The sequence below is a fragment of the Dendrobates tinctorius genome, unplaced genomic scaffold (assembly GCF_039654945.1).
Source record: "Dendrobates tinctorius isolate UK_male_01 unplaced genomic scaffold, ASM3965494v1 ptg000181l, whole genome shotgun sequence".
Lineage (NCBI taxonomy): Eukaryota > Metazoa > Chordata > Amphibia > Anura > Dendrobatidae > Dendrobates > Dendrobates tinctorius.
In genome coordinates, this window is record NW_027361848.1 from 9,495,353 (window position 1) to 9,511,509 (window position 16,157).

The 16,157-nt window shown below is 43.2% G+C and overlaps 1 protein-coding gene across 5 annotated transcripts in view; it reads right to left on the reverse strand.

Moving 5' to 3' along the window:
• GNPAT (glyceronephosphate O-acyltransferase) overlaps positions 1-16,157 on the reverse strand; it is a 447,736-nt gene that overhangs the window by 37,313 nt on the left and 394,266 nt on the right. For all 5 annotated transcript variants that reach the window (XM_073551868.1, XM_073551870.1, XM_073551869.1 and 2 more), the window contains one exon: positions 5,404-5,503. In XM_073551868.1, the coding sequence (XP_073407969.1) occupies positions 5,404-5,503 (100 nt within the window). The remainder of the gene's footprint in view (positions 1-5,403; positions 5,504-16,157) is intronic.

The following is a 16,157-nucleotide window of genomic DNA, read 5'->3' on the forward strand; positions in this document are numbered from 1 at the left end:
GGACACCATTCACACTCTGATTGCATTAAATGCGATTCTGGTAGTTATATGCAGAGTGGCAGTCCTGTATTTTGAAAAATAGGAGGAGGCTGCATTAACCTTTCTATGACACCATTCACACTTTGGACGCATGAAATATGATATTGGAAACAATGGGTAATATGGCTGTTCCCCTGCACGCGTCCTGCATTTTGAAAAACAGGTTAATATCGGTAGCAGGTGATGGAATGCAGGGGGTTAATATCAGTAGCAGCTGTATTTATTGCCCTAGGACACCATTCACACTCTGATCGCATTAAATGCGATTCTGGTAATTATATGCACTGTGGCAGTTTCCGTTTCACGCGTCCTGTATTTTGGAATATCGGAGGCGGCTCCATTAACCTTTATATGATACCATTCACAGTTTGGATGCATGATATATGACATTAGAAACAATGAGGAATATGGCCGTTTCCTTGCATGCATGCATGCATGCGTCCTGCATTTTGGAAAACAGGAGGTTAATATTGGTAGCAGCTGATGGAATGCAGGGGGTTAATATCAGTAGCATCTGTATGTATTGCTCTAGGACACCATTCACACTATGATTACAACAAATGCGATTCTGGTAATCGGTAGCAGCTGATGGAATGCAGGGGGTTAATATCAGTAGCAGCTGTATTCATTGCTCTAGGACACCATTCACACTCTGATCGCATTAATTGCGATTCTGGTAATTATGTGCACTGTGGCAGTTTGTTTCACGCGTCCTGTATTTTGGAACATAGGAGGAGGCTGCATTAACCTGTTTATGATTCCACTAGATTATGGCCCGATGCTATCGCATCGGGAGGATGCGATAGCATCACACCTCTTGCCATGTTAACCCTCAACACACACACTCCTCTCACCTTTCACCATCTCCACTCACTCTTTCACTCCACATACGACCCCTTCTCTCACTCCGTCTCTCATACTCACGCCATCATCGCCGCTGCTCCACGATCCCCGACATCTTCTTCCACCGGCGCCATCCTGGATCCAGACGTTGTCCACGCCGGCGACATGTTCTTGCGGCGACGCCATCTTGAGTATCGTGAAATCCCGCGATACTCAAGATGGTGTCGCCGGAAGAACATGTCGCCGGCGTGGACGACGTCGGGATCCAAAATGGCGTCGGCGAAATCTCGCGAGTTTTCGCCGACGCCATTTTGGATCCCGACGTCGTCCTCGCCGGCGACATGTTCTTGCAGCGACGCCATCTTGACTATCGCGGGATTTCGCCGATCCAAAATGGCGTCGCCGCAAGAACATGTCGCCTGTGTGGAGGACGTCTGGATCCAGGATGGCGCCGGCGGAAGAAGATGTCAGGGATCGTGGATCAGCGGCGATGACGGCGTGAGTATGAGAGACGGAGTGAGAGAAAGGGTCGTATGTGGAGTGAAAGAGTGAGTGGAGATGGTGAAAGGTGAGAGGAGTGTGTGTGTTGAGGGTTAACATGGAAAGAGGTGTGCGGTGACGTCACCAGTTACAACTGGACGGAAGTTGTTACAACCGGAAGCTGCTTAGGGCATTAATTATTATAGATTCACACTTTGGACGTATGAAATACGATATTAGAAACAATAGATAATATGGCTGTTTCCTTGCATGCGTCCTGCATTTTGGAGAACAGGAGGTTAATATCGGTAGCAGCTGATGGAATGCAGGGTGTTAATATCAGTGTAGCAGCTTGCGACCTGATGTCAGATCCCGGGGGTGGAGCTTACTAGTAATGGAGTCTTTATCAAGAGTCCATGTGCTTTCCCCTCCAGGACTCCACTTGGTAGTGACAGGGACACAGTTTGTTAGGCACCTCGCCACTGCAGGGCCTGTGGACTTAACGGATAACACTAACTCTATATATCCTTTCCTACTGCTTTATATCTATTTGACTCCCCTGATGAATCCCCACCACTGGGGAAGAAACGCGTAGGGAGCTTTTTTGTCTATTTTTCCCCTTATCAGTGGGGGTGTCCACTACAAGATCCACTTGGGGCCTGTCCTTGTTAGGACAGGAGTAACACTGGGGCACGACGGAGTGTAGGGGAATACTTTACATTAACACTGGTTTTCCCATGTCTCAGCTCCCCATGAGTGGATCATCTCTCCAGCAGAATACGCCCTGATGCTGGAATGCTATATCTAATACCAATGGTGAGACCAAACCATTTTTTATTGAGCACTGGTTCACATGAACACTTCTTTGTAATGTTTTTGTGTGTAATGTCCTTTTAATGGTTCATTAAAGGTTATGTTTTAATTTACTTCATGTGAGATACTCTCTAGGCTGTGTGCAACATTTAACCCCTGAGGGTTTTTTTTTTTGGAATAGTGTCAAAAAGCTCACACTATAGCTGAGTGCATGCTTTCAGAATATACCAGAGTGCTGATATAGTGGGGGGCGAAGTTGTGCGACTTCAGTGTTTTTGTGCATCAAACGTGTTGGACTTTTTTGCAGGGTTTTTTGCATGATTGCAGACAGTGTCTTTCCTTTCCTGTCCTGTCTAGTGAGTGCGGGCCCCATCGTTTGCTCAGTCTATTTTTCTGCCTGCGTTTGTGTTTTCATCTTGTCTCACCGACAATATATGTTTGGGGGCTATCTATTCCTTTGGGGTCTGCTCCGGGGCAGTTTAGATTTTCCCTTTCTTGCTTTAGGCTTAGTTAGCTCCCCGGCTGTGCTGAGGCGTCTAGGATCATCGTAGGTACGCTCCACGGCTACTGCTATTTGTGTGGACAGCATCAGGGGTCTACAATCCGCTTAGTTACCAACCTCTCTGGTTTTCTGTGGCTTAGCCTGGGCCTGCTATCCTCCTCAGTGACCCATTCATAACAGAGCTGCAGTAGTCGGCTAGCGCCCTCTTTGGAGTTTGAAGGACGATGGTGTTTCTCTCCAAGTCTACTCAAGTTTCCCTTTGTTTTGTGTATCCTAGCTGTCCTTAGCGGTAGTGGGGTTTGACCAGATTTTACCCCTTCCCTAAGCAGGGCTTACCACTAGGATCTGGCATAGATTAGGTATCTTGCTTGGCGATAGGTGCAGAACTTATTTGGGGTCTCTTAGGGCAGACAGGGTGACTATATATTTGCCTAGGGGTCTCCACTCCGTTTTCCTAGTGTTGGGACCCCCCTTCCCCTTATCCCTTTATGTTGCACTTAGTCTGTCCTACAGTGTGTGTGACAAGGTTTCACAATGGTAAATTGTGTCTTTTCAGATTCTTCAAAACATTGGGGATGTGTGTGTAACTGGTGCTTTTACACGTGTATTGTATGGGCCTTGTGTAAGGGGTTCTACTTATTATAAAAATAGAGAAAAAGTAGAGAAAAAAAGTAAAAATTAAGAAACAGAAGAAAAAGATTAAAAGAAAAATCACTAGATAGAAAAAAAAAATAGTATAAAAAAATTAATGACGTTCACTACACTAATGCCCTCTCTATAAATTTACTGTGATAACTAGTCTTTATTTCTTTTGCAAAGGAAAAACAGATGTCACAAACACTGCGACGTACGCTCCCCTAACGCGCAAGCTAAGATGTTACCCAGCAATAACAATTCTTTTTTTTTTTTTGCAAAAGAAAACGCTACCTCCATACCTATAAACATACTATATAATAGTATTTTTTTCTATAAGAAAATTGTCACTAAGGCTACGTTCACACGTAGCGGAACTCTCGTGGAATTACCGCGAGAATTCCAGATTCCATTCCGCGGGAAAATCGCATTTTAAATTCCCGCGATTTTCCCGCGGAAAAACTAGCGTTTTGCAAGCTTAATTAGCTTGCAGAATGCTAGCGTTTTCCAAGCGATCTGGAGCATCGCTTGGAGAACTGATTGACAGGTTGGTCACACTCGTCAAACATAGTGTTTGACGAGTGTGACCAACTTTTTACTACTGAGGCTGCCTATGCAGCCTCAGTAGTAAAAGATAGGATGTAAAAAATAATAATAAAAAAAAAATATTGTTATTCTTACCTTCCGGTGCCCCGCGCAGCCGCCTCTGTCCACGCTCCCGGTCTCAGTAATCCTTTGCGAGAATGACCGCGATGGTGTCCGTTCTTGCGGGATCGTGACGGCTCACGGTCATTCGCGATGAAGTCGCGATCCCGCGAGAACGGACGCCATCGCGGTCATTCTCGCAAAGGATTACTGGGACCGGGAGCGTGGAGAACGGCGGGAAGGCTGCGCGGGACGTCGGAAGGTAAGAATGACAATTTTTTATTTTAAATTCTATTTTTTACAGGGATATGGTGCCCAGAGGACAGTCTCCTCTCCTCCGGGCCGTGGGTACAATCCACAAATGTTCTGCTTACTTTTCGCATGGTGTGCACAGCCACATGCGGAAAGTAAGCCGAACAATGCATTCCTATGGGTGCGGCATCGCCGAGATTCCGATAAATTAATGAGCATGCTGCGTTTTTTACCGCGAAGCGATTCCGCCACGGAAAAAAACGCAGCATTAGCACAGCATTGCGGAATCCCATAGGAACGCATGGGATGCTTATTTTTCGCGGCAAAATCGTGCGTTTAAAACTGCCGTGGAAACGCGAAAAATACGCTACGTGTGAACTCAGCCTTACACTGCGACGTCCACTACTCTAACTATATCTAAAAAATTAAGTCTGTTGGCGCAAACTCTGATCAGCAGTGATACTGAACAGAGCTCTGCGACCACGAGAAGGGAACAAATACTCAACATAGGATGCAGCGCACATGGAAAAAGTGCAAAAATGTGCACCAAATACAATTGGGAGTGTGTGTGGGGGGGAGTGATTTTGAGGGGGTTACACAGGGATTGGGGAACTACTGCTGCTGTGATCACAGATCACACAGCAGCCAAAACACAGACAGCACAGCACAGGAGACAGTTCGGAGGAGGTCACAGGAAACAGATCGCACTAGCCAGGGACCAATGAATTTCTCTATCTGTTAACACAGGGGGATAAACAACCGCTCAGCATTCCAACTCTGACATAAAGATGGCATAGAGTGGTGATCGCTATTTTAGATTAATCCCTTTGCTGCTGATTGGCTGATCAATAGCTACTGACTAATCGGCGCCAAAGGGGTTAATCAGCCGAGGTGAGGTCACGATCTCAGACAGCACCAATCACAGCATGTCACATTGATTTTTTCCACCCAAATTTAAGTTGACATCGATGTGATTGGCTGGTAAGAATTGTTCAGCCAATCAAAGTGATCGCCGACATGGGGGACGTCTGAGACAGCAGCCATGTTAACTCTGTCACTGCGTGATGCAGTGCGGCAGAGCAGTACATAAACTGTGCATGACGAGACGGGGTTAATGTTAAAGACAATTTTCAGAAACAAAAAATGTGAGATCAGAGTCTCCATGGGACTGATATTATGAGATTAAAAGTGCTCACCTGTCAGAATCCTTTGTGTGACAAAACTTCTCACACCAGATATGTACTGCTTTTCTGTCAAGTCTCCTGTTACCTCCTGGGCCAAGTACATAAAGGCTAGCTGTAACATATGAAGAAAATAGTTACTATACTGTAAACATTTTTTTTTACAAAATGGCAACATCATTTTCTCCATTTAAGGATAGGTATTACAGGGCTTCTGTCTCCCCCAAAACTCTGTTTACACGAATCAGTTGGTGGAACATCCGTAGCGGATAGGAAAGGTGGATGTCTGCTTGGCCTCTGAAATGGGACTGTACCCACCCCGTTCCTGGAGGGACAGTGAGTGCTCACCGCTGAGTATTCAGTTCAGACAGCGCTGTCAATCAGCACATGGGGTGAAGCAGAAGAATGGTGAGGGTTTAGGGTATGACAAGGTGGCTCCGACCACCCACATTTCCAAGAGGATTAAAGCTAAGAAAACTGAACAATGGTCATATATGGGATACAAATCATGCCTATCTTATTAGTTGTAACTGGGTTTTGGGGGTGACAGACTTCTTTAAAGTCTAGTTTTATCTTTTGCAAAATCGGACACAGAAAGAACTTAATATTTTGTGTATATAAGAAGTCTACACACTTTTGTTAAAATTACAGAATTTTATCATGTAAAAAAAATTACACCAACACTTGTTTAGTTAAAAAATGTATACCATATATGTAGAGCCTATGCAGGGTATGTCCACAATTAGAACCTAAATTTAAATACAAACATCATGTGGTGCACGCAGCACATACAGTAGTAACACTAATACTGGGAGCAGTAACCCTGATAAAAAGACAAATAATACAGAAAGCAGCAGTACATACAGTAATCAATGCTCACCCATGTAACTACATGTAACTATGTCCCTGTGTGTGTCCACATCCCGGACGAGATTTTCACATGGGCTTCTTCAGGGAGTTGTACAGGGTCACTGCTCCCAGTCTTAATGATTTGCCTGCTTTTCTGTGTCTTCACCTCTGACCATTTATCAACTTCAGTTTCTGTGTAATTCTATTGTCATTGTTGACATGTAATAACATTTGCTTTCATTTTATAAATTTTATTCATTTGTTTACCCTATTTGGGGCTTCCATATTCCACATTTTTGTAGGTATCATATGTGGTTGCATAAGTGTGAACACCCTATTATACTTGGGATTGTGGTTGTGAACGGAATGAGCCAATCACATTTAAACTCATGTTAAATAGTAGTCAGTATGCAGCTATCATTTACAATGATTCCCATTAATTTTATAAAAAGTACAGCTGTTCTGGGAGAACTTTCCAGACATTTTCTTAGTTGCATTTTACAGCAAAGCCGTGGTGCAAAAACAACTTACAATACAGCAATGGGATCTCACTTTTGAAAGTTATTAGTCGCGGGAAGGGTACAAACAATTTCCAAGGCATTATAAATACCATCAAACACTGAAGACAGTTTTGGAGAATAGTGAAATTATCTAGAAATGGATGTCCGTCAAACAAATGTTTGGGACATCCATATTAAAAGGTCACCTTGATGTGTTTGGATGGCTTTCGCACTCTTTGATTGAAAAATGCTAAGTACCTTTTATGTTTTCAACATTTGTAGCCATATTGGAGTTCATGTACTCATTAACTGCAGTGTGTGGACGCATCCTGTATATATATGTTAGTATATTGGCCACGTAGAATATTTGTGCATCTGTGCTTTAATTTAATACTACTAAAGTTGTGCAGCTCCTATTTTTTCATCTATCAGGTTGTATGGGCTACTCCAAGGCCCAGAACCCTAACCACCAATATTCGCACATAAGGTTTTAAAGGGAATATGTCACCCCATTTTTCGCCTATCAGGGGCTTATCTACTGCATTCTGTAATGCTGTAAATAAGCCCCGGATGAAACCTGAAAGATAAGAAAAACACGTTAGATTATACTCATCCAGGGGCGGAGTCGGGTGCGGTGCGTGTCGCGGTCCGGTGCCTAATATCTTCATACGATGATGTCCTCCTCATCTCCCTCGGCTCCTTCGCGGGCGTACTTTCTCTGCCCTGTTGAGGGCAGAGTAAAGTACTGCAGTGCGCAGGCCCTGGGAAAGGTCACAGAGGTCCGGAGCCTGCGCACTGCAGTACTCTGCTCTGCCCTCAACAAGGCAGAGAAAGTACGCCTGCGCAGGAGCCGAGGGTGAAGCAAGGAGGAGGACATCATCGTATGAAGATGGGAGGTGCCGGATGGGACGGAGACACCAATCAGACCGGACTGAACGCCAGGGTGAGCATAATAGAACTCTTTTTATTATCTTTTAGGTTACATTGGGGGCTTATCTACAGCATTACAGAATGCTGTAGATAAGTCCCTGATGTCAGTGGCGGCAGCTGATAGGCGAAAAATGGGGTGACAGATCCCCTTTAACTTCAATCTATGCCTGGTTTCATTTTCACTCCCCATTCACATGTGGCTGTTTTGGCACATAGAGAGGAAGAACATTTAGTGGCTAGGAACCATCCATATTAAAAGGTACACTTTAATGTGATTGGATGGCTTTTGCGCTCTTTGATCAAAACATGCTAAGTGCCTTTTACATTTTTAACATTTGAAGCAATACTGGAGTTCATGTATTCATTAGTTGCAGTGTGCTCAGTGCGTATGTATGTGCATAGGTCCTATTCAGGATGAATATAAAAGTGTCCCATTTGCTTTGTGTACTTTTATTTCTCAGGACATTGTCCCAGTTTATTGCACCAAGATCATCTCTCAGTCGTTGGAAATTCGCTTTTCTGAAGTTCAGTGTCCTTGTAGTCCCACTACCTTACATCTTATTAACCCCTTTCTGCCATCTGACGTACTATGCTGTCCATGTGACCCGGCACAATTTGACCATGGACGATACAGTACGCCATAGCGATCGGCTACGCAAACGGGTGGTGTGTGGCTGATCGCGGTCGGGTGTCAGCCGATTCTCACAGCTGACACCCGGCACTAAGTGTCAGGAGTGGTCACAGACCATTCCAGGCACTTTAACCCCCCAAAATGCCTCGATCGAACAGGATAGCAGCATTCCGGGAGCAGGCAGAGCTGACAGCCCCTCTGCCTTTGGATCAGAGACCCCCCGCAGTGTGACGCAGGGTCCCAATCGCTGCCATGGTCATGACAACATCCGGGTTACCAGAGCTAAGAAACTTCCTGTCATGTGCAGTGCATGTCAGGAAGTCTCTCAGGTCAGTGTGCAGTAAGTGCAGCACTGACAGCTTCTATAGCATGTAGATGCTGCTTCATCTGTATGCTATAGAAGCGATGAGCCTGCAAAAAATGATTGTCCCATAGTGGGACAAAGTGTGAAAGTTAGAATAAAGTAAAAAAAAAAGAAATGTTAAATAATTGTAAAAATATAAAACAATACTAAAAATATCAATATTTATTCTATCACTAAATAAATATTTGAATGAAAAAAATCTAAACAATAAAAGTACACAATTGGTATCACCGCATCCGTAACAACCCGACCTATAAAACTGTGCCACTAATTAGCCTCTTCAGTGAACACCATAAAAAAACAAGGCAAAAAACAATGCTTTATCATACTGCCGAACAAAAAGTGGAATAACATGCGATCAAAAAGACAGCTCCCTTGCAGCTCCATCACCGGAAAAATAAAGTTATAGCTCTCAGAATAAAGTGATGCAAAAATAATAATTTTTTATATAAAATAGTTTTTATTGTATAAAAGCACCAAAACATAAAAAAATGATGTATGGCTGCAATTGTACTGACCCGAAGAATAAAACTGCCTTATCAATTTTACCACATGCGAAACGGTATAAACGCCCCCCCCCCCCAAAAAAAAAACAAAAAACAAAGAAATTAATTAATTGCTGGTTCTTATTCAATCTGCCTATCAAAAATCGGAATAAAAAGCAATAGAAAAATGTCAGGTACACAAAATGCTACCAATAAAAACGTCAACTTGTCTTGCAACAAAACAAGACCTCACATGACTCTGTAGGTCAATATATGGAAAAATTATAGCTCTAAAAATATGGTGATGCAAAAACTATTTTTTGAAATAAAAAGCGTCTTGTATTGTGACAGCAAACATAAAAAAACGCTATAATGCCGTTTTCACATGTCCTGATATTTCCGGTAGAGGGGATATCAGTGTCCGTGTGTGTAATACTTGCGGCACATGTGTGGCATATGTGTGCCGCATCAGTACCATAAGGACGGGTGCCAGGGAAGAAACGCTACAGTAAACGCTGTTCCCCAGTGCCAGGTGCTGAACACGGCTCTCATCATTCTCCCCTGCTCTGCCGGCGATCGGCACAAGCAGGGGAGAATGATGAGAGCCGTGTTCAGCACCTGGTTCCGGAGAGCAACGCTTACTGTAACGCTTCTTCCCCGGCGCCGATGCGTGTCACATGGATGACATCCATGTTGTATTATGTGTATGCACGTGTGCTGGATGTTTTGTGGCCCGTGCTGACATTAAAAAACGGACATGTCAGCGTGTTTTGCCCACGGACATACGGTCCGTGGTAACACACTTTCATGTGCACAGACCCATTCACTTGAATGGGAAAATAGCGCTCCATTCCTCCCGAGTCTCTCTGCATGGCTAAGTAGCACTGTACAGCCACATATGGGGTATTGTCACGTTCAGTAGAAATTGTGGGACAAATTTTGTTGCCATTTTTACCCACTTCTTGTGTGAAAAAGTAAAAGGTTTGGCTTAAACAAAATTTTGGTGGTAAAAAGTTATTTTGTCCTCACTGCCCAATGGTATAAAATTCTGTGACACACCCATGGTGTCAATATGATCACTGCATCCCTAGATGAATTCATTGAGAAGTGTAATTTGTAAAATGTGGTCACTTATGGGGGGGTTCTGCTGTTTTGGCACCTCCTGGTCTCTTCCTGTGGGTCATGGCACCTGCAAACCCTAACAGTAAAATCTGGCGCTCCTTCCCTTCTGAGCTCTGCCATGTGCCCAAACAGAGGTTTACCCCCACATACGGGGTATCCGAGTACTCAGGACAAATTGCACAATAACTCATGAGGTCTAATTTCTTCTGTTAACCTTGGGAAAATAAACAATTGGGGGCAAAAAAAGCTCATTTTTGAGGAAAAAATGAATTTTCAGTTTTACGGCTCTACATTATAAACTTCTGTGAAGCATTTGGGGGTTCAAAGTGCTCACCACACAACTAGATAAGTTCCTTAGGTGGTCTACTTTCCAAAGTGGTGTCACTTGTGGGGGTTTCCACTGTTTAGGCACATCAGGGGCTCCACAAACGCAACATGGCGTCCGATCTTAATTCCAGCCAATTTTGTGTTGAAAAAGTAAAACGGCGCTCCTTCCCTTCCGAGCTCTGCCATATGCCCAAACAGTGGTTTACCTGCATATATGCGGTATCTGTGTACTCAGGACAAATTGCACAACAACTCTTGGGGTCCAATTTCTCTTGTTAATGTTGGTAAAATGAAAAAAATTGGATCTGAACTAAATTTTTTTGTGAAAAAAAGTTAAATGTTCATTTTTTTTTTAAACATTCCAAAAATTCCAGTGAAGCATCTGAAGGGTTAACAAACTTCTTGAATGTGGTTTTGAGCACCTTCAGGGGTGTAGTTTTTAGAATGGTGTCACTTTTGGATATTTTCTATCATATAGACCCAAAAGTGACTTCAAATGTGATGTGGTCACTAAAAAAATGGTGTAAAAATGAGAAAATCGCTGTTTAACTTTTAACCCTTATAACTTCCTAACAAATAAAAAAAATTGGGTTCCAAAATTGTGCTGATGTAAAGTACACCTGTGGGAAATGTTACTTATTAAGTATTTACCGTATTTTCCGCTTTGTAAGACGCACTTTTTTCCCCCAAAATTTGGGGGGAAAACAGGGGTGCGTCTTACAAAGCGGACATGCCTTACCTAGGCTGTGATCGGGGGCGTCCGGCGGTTGCTGGCCGCTGCTGCGGGTGTGTCCGGTGCCGCGTTGTGTGCCCGTCGATGCCTGGGGCTCTGCCAACATTGAGCGACAGGCCAGAGCCCCGGCATTTCCTCAGTTCCCTGTGTGCCGGTAAAAAGATGGCCGCCGGCGCGTGCGCAGATGGGATCTCGGGACCCAGTTCTCGAGAGATGAGATTTGAAATCTCATCTCTCGAGAGGTGGGTCCCGAGATCCCATCTGCGCACGCGCCGGCGGCCATTTTCCCTGGGTTCCCTGTGTGCGCGCGGTGGTGCCTGCAAAAAAATGGCCGCCACGCGTGCGCAGATGGGATCTCGGGACCCAGCTCTCAAGAGATGAGATTTCAGATCTCATCTCTCGAGAACTGGTCCCGAGATCCCATCTGCGCACGCGCCGGCGGCCATTTTTTTTTTACCGGCACTTCAGCGCACATATACAGGGAACCGAGGAAATGCTGGGGCTCTGGTCTGTCGAACAATGTCGGCAGAGCCCCGGGCATAGATGGGCACACAACGCCGCACCGGAGCACCCGCAGCACCGGCCTCCAACCGCCGGACAAGTGGAGAAACCTGACACCAGCACAAGACTCTGCAGCAGCAACAGCACACATCGGAGCCCCCCCTCATCCCTGAATGCGGCCTGCAGCATCACTCCACGCCTGCCTCCTCCAGCAGCGAGCCTGGGACCCCTCTACACCGCAGCCACCAACCCCGGTAAGCAATAAGATGCAAGGATTATAAGAGGCACCACCATTTTATTAAAAAATATTTTTTTCTTATTTTTCTCCTCAAAAATTGTGGTGCGTCTTATAATCCGGAGCGTCTTATAAAGCGAAAAATACGGTATGTGACATATCTCTGTGATTTAAGGGCATGAAAATTCAAGGTTGGAAAATTGCGAAATTTTTCAACATTTTCGCTAAATTTCCGTTTTACTCACAAATAAACGCAAGTAATATCAAATAAATTTTACCACTATCATGAAGTAAAATGTCGCGAAAAAATAAAGTCAAAATCATCGGATCCATGGAAGCGTTTGAGTTATTACCTCATACACAATGGGCAGAATTGTAAAAATTGGCCTGGTCATCAACACAAACCACCCTTGGGGGTAAAGGGGTTAAAGGGTACATGAAAACTAATTATTATTGTGATATCAACATTACTCGAGTGACTTCAAATCCGTATATTTGATATGTGGTCCGGCCTATTTGTTAATATTAGATCTAGAAGTGCCCTCTTCTTGAGTCCTGAACCAGTTGTGAAAGGTAATTGTCTTTCATTGTTGTCAAAAACATGTTTCCTTTACTGGAACTGCAGGTTTCTGCTCCCCAATTTATATCAGGGTACTTGAAGTCTCCCATAATAATTACTTCTCCCTGATTTGCTGCCTCATTTATTTGCTTTTTGATGATGTTCCATTATATTTGGAGACTTATAATAAACCACTATGAGCATTGCATTATTCTTTCTCCCTCCCTTTATCTTCACTCACATTATTATTAATTATTTATATAGCACCATTGATTCCATGGTGCTGTACATAAGGAAGGGGTTACATACAAATTACAGATATCACTTACAGTAAACAAACTTACAATGACAGACTGATACAGAGGGGAGAGGACCCTGCCCTTTCGGGCTTACATGCTACAGGATGATGGGGAAGGAGACAGTAGGTTTGGGGGTTGCAGCAGTTCCGGTGTTGATTGAGGTGATATCTCCGGTAGTGGTGAGGAGGTAATGGGGTCATTGCAGGCTGTAGGCTTTCTTGAAGAGGTGAGCTTTCAGGTTCCGTCTAAAGGATCCGAATGTGGTTGATAGTCGGACATGTTGGGGCAAAGAATTCCAGAGAATGGGGGCTATTCGGGAGAAGTCTTGGAGGCAGTTGGGTGAGGAGCGAATAAGTGTGGAGGAGAGAAGGAGGTCTTGGGAGGATCGGAGATTATGTGAGGGAAGGTATCGGGAGATTAGTTCAGAGACATATGGGGGTTATAGATGGCGTTGTAGGTCAGTATTAGTAATTTGAACTGGATACGCTGAGGGAATGGAAGCCAGTGAAGAGATTTGCAGAGGGGAGTAGCGGAGGAGTAGTGAGGAGAGAGATGAATTAGTCGGGCAGCAGAGTTAAGGATGGACTGGAGAGGTGCGAGGGTGTAAGCAGGGAGACCACAGAAAAGGATGTTGCAGTAGTCGAGGCGGGAGATGATGAGGGCGTGCGCAAGCATTTTAGAAGATTGAGGGTTGAGGAAAGGATGGATTCTGGAAATATTTTTGAGCTGGAGGCAACAGATTATATTTTGATCAGCCTCAAACATATTATGCAGGATGGTTTTACCCTTTTAGTGATGAGGCCAAATTTTTAAAATCTGACGTGTCACTTTATGTGGTAATAACTCTGGAATGCTTTAACATATCCCAGTAATTTTGAGATGGTTACTTTCATGACACATTATGCTTTATTTTAATGGTAAATTTAGGTCAATAAGCAAGATCAATGAAAAAATCAATTTTGGAGCAAATCAAGTCAGACCTGTCACTTGAAACGAGGATCACCAAGCTACAACTTGCCTACTTTGGACACATCATACAAATAAAGCAATCACTGAAGGAGGACACCATGGTTGAAGGAATAGAAGAACACGGCGAAGAGGAAGACCAGCAACCCGATGGCTTGATTTAATGAAGATAACAGCTGAGAAGACTCTGGATCTACCTAGGCTTACAAAAGATCAATCTTACTAAAGAGCGTTCATCCATTAAGTCACCATGGCTTCAGGTTGAGATTAAGGCCATGAAATAATATTAAGTTTTGCGCTGATTTATAAAGATGTCAGAAATTTTACAAACATTTTAAAAAATGTGCAATTTTCAAACTTTGAATGATTATTCCTTTAATCCAGTCAGTCATACCACACAAAATAGTTACATTCAACTCATGTTTGCTTTATTTCAGCACCGTTTGTAAAATGTTCTTTTATTTTCTTAGAATTTTAGAAGGTTTAAAAATTTAACTGTAATTTTTTAAAGGAAATTTACAAAACATATTTTTTAAGGGACCTATTAGTTTTGAGACAACTTTGTGGGGTCTATATATTGGAAAATCTCCAAAATACCATATTAAAAACAGCACCCCTCAACATATTCCAAACTGCTCTCAGTTAGCTAATTAACCTTTCAGGTGCGTTTCAGGAATTAATGCAAACTGGCATGACAGGAATGAAAACATTTATTTTTACCACCTAACCTAAATTTTGCTAAATTCTCAGCAGGTCACTATATCTGTCAGACTAAGGCTTTGGCTGTGAATTGCAGGGCAACCATCAGGACTAGGGTTGAGCGAACATATTCGGAATCGATCATCAAATCTGAATTTCCCATAATCGTGTCATATTGGTACCCTATTCGCGCTGAATTTATATTTGATGATCGGTTCCGAACATATTCATTCATTTCTACTCTCAATGACTCCAATGACGTTTGGCGAATACTGAATACACAATATTCGCCACCGATCATAATCGGAACTGAATTTTGAAAATTTCACTCAAATTTAATCAAGACAACACAATCATGATCTCAGGGTGCCAATGGGGCTAAAGAAGGAGCCCCCACTCTTAACCATCTAGAAGCTATAGTCACTATTTGCAGGAGAATCTAAGGGGTTAAAGAGCCATGGTCTGTGCCAACACCGATTTTGGCTGATGCAGCAAGTTGTCAGCTATAGTGTACAGCTGATAGCCACTGCATTTTCAGCCGTCAGGAGATGCTATTCACTTATATCTCATGACAGGAAAAAACGTATTAGTGGTCACTAAGCAGTTAAGGACAATATTACATATGAACCAAACCCCTCCCCCTCGCTTCTTTGTACAGCATTTCCTAAACAGACTCTTTACTAACGAGTTAGGGAATAATGTGCTTGTCAGGCGCGGGCTAGAAAATTACTTATAATATCTAATTTTTGCAATTTCAGTGCTCTAAAAGTGATCAGTGACCTTCATAGGGATGTGATAAAAGAGACTACACATAATCAGGTGCAAAAAAAGACCATTTACTTAACAGAAAAGTAATAACTCTGAAATACAAACATTTCAAAACTCCGGCCAAATAGCCCCCAGTTTGATGCTGACAAATAACTCTATAAAGAAAATTTAGGGAAACAAACTTAATTTTAAGGTACCTAAAGTAATATTACACACATATTCATTCAGAATTAGATCCTGAAGTTTCCCCAGAAAAAACACATTTTCAGAGCAAAGAGCAAGAATTACACATCATTTTTGCATGTGTCAGGCAGATTGCATTATGACATTTGTGACATTAATAATTAGAAAGCCTTCTGTTTCCGCTTTCCGTGGTGCATCTCCTTCTTTTGGGAGGTGGTGCAGGTAGTGGATTTTCACTATCATCTTCTGGGCAGAATCTTTTGAGCAGAACTTGAAGGTGAGAGGGGATACCGATAGCTTTCATTCTTCTCCTGCGTAGCTCTCCAAGCACTAGTCCATGGGCCAATATTTTCAGATAGACTTGTCTACGGAGTGGTTCAAGCTGGTTTTCAAGGTAAATGACTTGTGAATTTATACCACCCAAATTCAACATAGTGAAAAATATAACCATTGGCCAGCGCTTGGTGTTTCTGCTGACGCTGGAAGTTGAGCACATCTGATCAGCTGTAACAACACCCCCTTTGGTTGCATTATAAAATGTAACTAGATGGGCACTTCCTGAAGGAAATACATGGTGCTTGAACAGCGCTGCCAGCTTTATAGCAGTGTATCAGGTGT